Source organism: Strongyloides ratti (assembly GCF_001040885.1).
Source record: "Strongyloides ratti genome assembly S_ratti_ED321, chromosome : X".
NCBI classification, from domain to species: domain Eukaryota; kingdom Metazoa; phylum Nematoda; class Chromadorea; order Rhabditida; family Strongyloididae; genus Strongyloides; species Strongyloides ratti.
In genome coordinates this window covers 475,339-482,148 of record NC_037309.1, presented here as the reverse complement: position 1 = coordinate 482,148, position 6,810 = coordinate 475,339, and the positions used below count along the sequence as shown (strand labels likewise).

General features: G+C 22.7%; 1 protein-coding gene across 1 annotated transcript; it reads right to left on the bottom strand.

Moving 5' to 3' along the window:
- Positions 1-2,419: 2,419 nt before the first annotated feature.
- SRAE_X000009400 (Protein-tyrosine phosphatase, receptor/non-receptor type domain and Protein-tyrosine/Dual specificity phosphatase domain and Protein-tyrosine phosphatase, catalytic domain-containing protein) lies at positions 2,420-5,988 on the bottom strand (the record flags this gene model as incomplete). Its single annotated transcript, XM_024644395.1, has 3 exons — positions 2,420-2,781; positions 2,830-3,124; positions 3,175-5,988. The coding sequence occupies 3 exons, from the start codon at positions 5,986-5,988 to the stop codon at positions 2,420-2,422; spliced, it is 3,471 nt and encodes a 1,156-aa protein (XP_024509959.1).
- Positions 5,989-6,810: the final 822 nt, after the last annotated feature.

Genomic DNA, 6,810 nt, shown 5'->3' with positions numbered 1-6,810 from the left:
AAGCCACAGAAATCTTCAAAAACATGCTAAACGTATCAGAAGAAGATTCTCTTTCTAATGGCACTATTAGGATATGGATATCTGAATTCAATCATGAAAAAACAAGCTTAGAAGATGATCCACGCAGTTTCGCCTAAAAAATGCAACGACCAAAGAAATCATTAAAAAAGTCCACGAAATGATAATGTATGATAAAAAATTATTAGTCAAGGAGATAGCTGAGAAGATGGAGATTTCTGTGGTATAAAAATATTATATAAAAATTGAAGAATTAGAGATGAAAATAATGTCCGCAATATGGGTGCCGCATTCACTGAAAATCGATAAAAAAAGCACCAGAGTTCAAATTTCAAAGAAAATTTTGGAGCTTTTTTTGAAAGATAAAAGGAATTTCATTAAAAAATTTTTAATTAAAGATAAAATGTGGATTCTCTACAACAATCCTGAGACAAAAAAAATAGTCAAAAGAATGGAAAAACCCTAATTTTCCACCTTCGAAGGAGGTTAAGTCAACGTTTTGAAGCAAAAAAATTATGGCTTCAATTTTTGGGATTTCAAAGAGATTCTTCTAATAGATTTTTTTCCAAATAATCAGAATATAACTGGAGAATATTATTCTAATCTTTTAGACCAGTTGGATCAAAAGATTCGTTAAAAAAGACCTAGATTGAACAAAAAAAAATCATTTTTCATCAGGACAATGCACATGCTCATACGTGCTTGACTTTTTTATCAAAAATCTCAAGTTTGAGATACAAATTATTGCCAAATCCACCTAATTTTTTAGACTTAGCTTCATCTGTCTTTTATTTGTTCTCTAGATTAAAAAAATTTCTAAGTTGAAAGCGATTTTCATCACTTAAAAAGCTTCAAAAGACCGTAGATAGCTATTTTGAAGGCTTTGAAGAAAATTGCTTCAAAAAGGGTAAAGAAGCTATGGAATCTAGATGGAAAAAAAGCATTAAGCTTGAGGGGGATAACGTCAAATAATGGCGGTATTATTAGGGAAAAATATTAACTCCATCATAGTGAGGCTCAAAACTTTTCAAATGACCTAATAAAAAATTGATTCAAAAATTAATTAATGTAATATATGTGATGTTAAATATAAAATATTTCTGAATTTAAAAATATTTTTATTTGAATTGTAAGAATGCTTTAATAAAAATTAAATCTACAAAAACTTGTTAACAAATAAACAATTATTAATATTATTGTTAGAAAAAATAGACTTCAACTTGAAATAAATTGTAGAATGTTTTTTCATGATTTAAATGTACATAATATAATTATATTTGTCATAAAAAATAAGATTAATGATAAAGAATAAGTTAAAATTAACAAAAAGATTACATTTAAATTTCAAGCAATGTATAGTTTTCAGCAAAAAAGAAAGTTTATTAGCAATGTAATTAAAGACAATTTTGTTTTGTTCAATTTTAGAAAATAAAAATATTAAATAAAATTTAAGCCAAAAATGATTTATTAGAAATTTTCAAATTTCATCAACAAAACCTTTTCAATACTATCTTTTTCTCCCAAAAGTTTTTGTTCTACAGATTTAGTAAATTTACTATCATAATAAACTGGTAAAACCATAAAATATTTATAAGAAATAATATCTATATAATTTTATTAATACTGACAATGGAAAAAATGTTATCTTTTAATTTAAATAATGATAATATTTTTTGTTAATTACAATATTATATAATAAGGTGTTATATGTTAGAAATAGTTTTACAAGAGATATCTTTGATTTAAGTAATAAGATAACTTCTAGTTAGAATCATTTTTGGAGTTGAACATAATTTGATGCAATTTAGAATAATATTAAGTGTAAGGAATTATAATTGATGGACTTTGTAAATCTATATTTTAAAGTATATTTATTTTTCACTTTAATATAAAAAGGTAATAGTGATAATGGAAATTTATACACTAATATTGCAAAAAAAAATATTTTAAAGAAAAATAGCATTTGTTATGAGTTATAATTTCTAATTAATTAATATAAAAAGTTAATTTTTAAAATTAATAATAATAAAAAATAACTAAAAAAAAATGTGATTTATTTTTGTATATATTATATCTATTATGATATCATATAAATATGATAATTAAAATTTTATTATATATTGAAAAGAAATGTAAAAATATTATAATGATAAAAAAATAAAACTATATTTAATTTTATATCATATCTTTGTATATAGAGTATTGTTACTTTTTTTTTAAAATATTTATTTTAAATAAAGAAGTTGTTTTTTTTTAAAGTTATTATAATTATTATAAATAAAAATGTATTTAAAATAGAAAAAATGTGTTATTATAAAGTTTATTATTATATATTCGCATGACAAAACAAATAATTATATTTATATTATATATATAAAAAGAAGTAGTAGAAAATTAAATTTTAGCAATAACTTAATTTTTCTCCATCAAAGACAATTTGTGTCAATTCCATAAATTGATCATATAATTTTCGATCAACAAATTTAATTTCATCTTTAAAATGTTGATAAAGAATACAAAGAGCAAGGAAAAATTGACTTATTGTTTGGACTCCTTTAAAACGATGTTGCCTTATAAAGTCCAAACTTTTGAAGGGATCAAATGGGTTTTCCTTGTCGATTGTATCAATCATGTGGATGATCATTGCAAGTGTACCAGATCTTCCAACACCTGAACTACACTGTATTACCAAATAATCATTTTTACATAATTCAACAGCTCTTTTATATAATCCATATAATGTTTTTCTATCAACAGGTATATCTAAAAAAAATATATAATAATAAAATATAATTAAATGTTAAAATTTACTTTTATTAGGCCAATCCATATATTGAATTAATTTTAGAAGTAATGTTTTTTTTGTGGCTATATGTTGAAGCTCACAATCATGTTCATAAAAGCAACTATTTTTATCACTAATACTAGTTCTATTTATAAGAACATAATTAGCTGATTGAACAAATTTATTATTATCAGGATATGATTTGAAATGACATTTATCTAAAACATCAATTTCTTCTTTACTTACAAGTAAAATAACAACTTTAACACGATATCTATAAAACATATCATATGTATCATCAACAGTTGCTCTTACAGGTGCCTAGAAAAAAAAAGAAATAAATAAAAGTTTAAAAATAAATATAAGCATACCTGACACATGATAATTTTTCTTTCTTTACCATTACCATATTTATAAATCATTTCATTAGCATTAATAAATCTATCAATATGCTTACATTCTTTTCCACCAATATTTATTGAATGCTTATCATAACATGGTAGTTCTGGATGGCGTATTTTGGTTTTGTTAGGAGTTTGAAGTATAGCATAAAAACGAGAACATTTTTTGGTAATATATTTTTTATCAATTTTTTTTGTTATGATAAATTTATCATAAAGATATCTTAATTTTCCACGATCAATCATATTAACAAATCTGATAAAATATTTAACTTTTTCATTCTTATAAATAATACGTGAATCATACTTGTATTTATATTTTTTATATTGCTCATTAAATTCTAAACCATGATTAATTAAATCAAGAAGCACATTTTTTTCCATAAAATATGATATAAGTGACTTGATAATAAATGCATATTCAATAGCAGAAATACTACCACCATAAAAATTTTCACGAATATCTTTAATAATTTCCATAGGATTAGATATATTCTTTTTTTCTTTCATAACTTCATAGACACAAGAAAAGTATAGGTAAATATATGAACGTGAATCAGGTTGTTTTGATGAATGAATAAGTGTAATATTATTGCCTGAATATGAAGAAATAACATCATATAATTTTGTAATATATAAATCAGTTTTAGGTAATTCATGTTCTTTCCAATTATTAATATGAAATAATGTTATTTCTTTTGGTTTACCAACATCAACAGTCATTTGAAAATGATAAATAGATAAATGTGAAATATCATTAGCAGACAAATTTTTAATAAATTCAACATTAATATTACCATATTTTTGAGAAGATTTTTTTGGCCAATAATTTACATAGTCATCTTCAATATCAATAAATGCCACAATAACTTTAACATTTTCACGATACAACAGTTCCCAAAAATAATTAATATTATTATTTGATGGTCCATCAGAAATGATATATTTTTTTTGAGGTGATATTTTATCAATATAATAGGCAGTTATTGCTCCATTAATATCTTTATAACATTTAACTAATTCATTATTAAATAAGGAAGTTGTGTCAGTAAATATTTCTTCAAAACCTTCACATGTCTTTTTATAATCATGGCATTGTTCACGATCAGCAACATAATCTCTTTTAACACCAATTTGTGAATATTTTTCTAATTTTTGTTTTGATATATCATTCCATAATTCAAATATATTGGGATAAGTTTTTTGAATTTTTTTTCTGATAAGACGTGGTTTAATTGATTTGAAATAACATAATAAAATAATAATTATTATTATAATAATAATAAATAGAGATATACCACCAATAAGTCCATATGTACCACCAATACCAATATAATCAATTAATTTATCAATAAAAGATTTTTTCATAGATTCCATTTCCTTTTTTTTATCAGCCATTTTTTTTTCATATTCTGATCCATCAGTTTGTGATAAAATTTTATATAAATCTTCACCTTTTTCATTTTTTCCCATAAATACTTTTTTTCCTTTTATAAATGTTTGAGTTAATGTAACAGTTCCAGTTGGAGTAATATAACGGCACATTAAAGATATCATGTTGGTTTTATTATTTTTTAAAATAATATAATCTCCATAACGTTTAAAATTATCTTTTTCATTATTAATAAATTCATTTAATTTAATAGTTTTATTTTCATAAGTAACAGATTCAAAATATCCATAAGTGATTCCATTAATGGTACAATTTGGTTGAATGGACGTTTCATTTGCCAGATATAATACGTCCTGATTTGGAAATTTATAATCATCCTTCATTGGTCCAAAATAATATATTTTTTCTACAACGTTATCATTTTCAATTGTTGGATAGTTGTAACTAAACTTCAGTATTTTAAATTGATTTAAAGTAAGGCTGTCCATTATCATTTCATCAGTATTTGGTATATCTTTAATACTTGATTCTGTGTATCTCATTTCTTTCATTAAAATTTTTTCACCTTTATAAAAATCAGGAGCATCTGGAGACATCAAGTGAAGTTTTATATTGAAAACTTCCGTCATTGTTTTTCTTTTAAGAACATGAATTTTGCTATTCTTAGGAGATACTGGATGTTCTTGACCATTAATTTTTATTTCTGGTTTATCATTAACTGCTTTTATAATTGCACAAGGAGGTACATGTTCCAGAATAGAATTATCATCAGGTACAACAAAATAGTAATACAATTTATTGGCATGAGGTATTTCATCTGCTTCCTTTAATTCACCATTATTTATATTGAGACGTTTCATATTGCCTTGTTTATCTTTGGTAAATTTAACAATTTTAGTTGGATCGTTGCTACAATTATTATGTGAAGGAAGTGTTTTTGATATTTTTTCTCTCTTTGCTATTTCTAATGGTTTTGGTTGAGACTGCCAATTGTATTTAAACTTCCAATTTTTATGCATATGATTTTCTTCATCACGTTTTATAGCAACTTCTCCACAAGTGATTATACTATATGTTGTTGCATTATATGACAGTGGTGTCCAAATAAAAATATGAGTGGTTCCTTCAAATGATACACCAAAATTTGTCAGTTTTTTATTCTCTGTAAATTTATCATTTTCATTACTATGTTTGTAATCATAATCAGGACATTTTATTAGAATAATGTCAGATTTGGAGCTATATGTAGATTTAATAGTAACAGGAAAAGTATTTTTAGTAATATTCTCAGGAACTGATGGGAAGAAAGTCCAATGAATTGCTCCTTGACAGTAAGTGATAATTTGAAACAGCAGCCATGTGGTTGTGAAGTGATGTAGAACCCGGAACATTGTAGTTTGTTATTTGGTTAAAAATGCAACATTATAAATTATTATTTTAAAGATAAAAATTTGAATGTTATATTCAATTAATTTAAATTATTAACAAAAAATAATCATAATTAAATATTAATATTTAAATTTGATGAAATTATATTAATGAACGTATTGATGTAAAAATTTGAATATAAGGTGTCTAATAATGAAATAAATTCATAACCAAGTAATATATATGTAATAAGCTTAGAAGATGTGTTCCAATTGTAATGAAAAATTGGAATGGTAATAATAAAAATATTACTAAAGATATTAATTTAATTTATTTTTTTAATTGATCAAAAAATTGATGTTATTTAAAATGCTAAAAAAGTAATAATGTTTAGAATAAATTAAACTAGAAATTTATTTAAAATAATAACGTTGTAAAAAATTTTTGTTAAAAATAAATTAATAAAATTTTAAAATTATGTTTTTATTGGTTCAGTTTAAAAAGTAATGTTTTTATATTTATTTTAAGAATTCAGCATATATATTAATATCTGTTATTATGATTCAAACTTTTTTAGTTAATGTTTTATATATAATTTAGTTTATGAATATCTTAACACAGATTGTTTTCTAATTGGCTTTTTTCAAAGACAATTTATTTTGATTTTGCATTCATAATGACAGTGTAAAAAATTGTTGATCATTGGAAACTTAGAAAACAATTATTGAACCATTACATAAAAAAAAACTCATTTTAAATTTTCTAAGAATATTTTGATACAACCAAAAAATTTTAATAATCTTCAGTTTTATAATTAATCATAATTTTAAAATCAAAAATGTTAT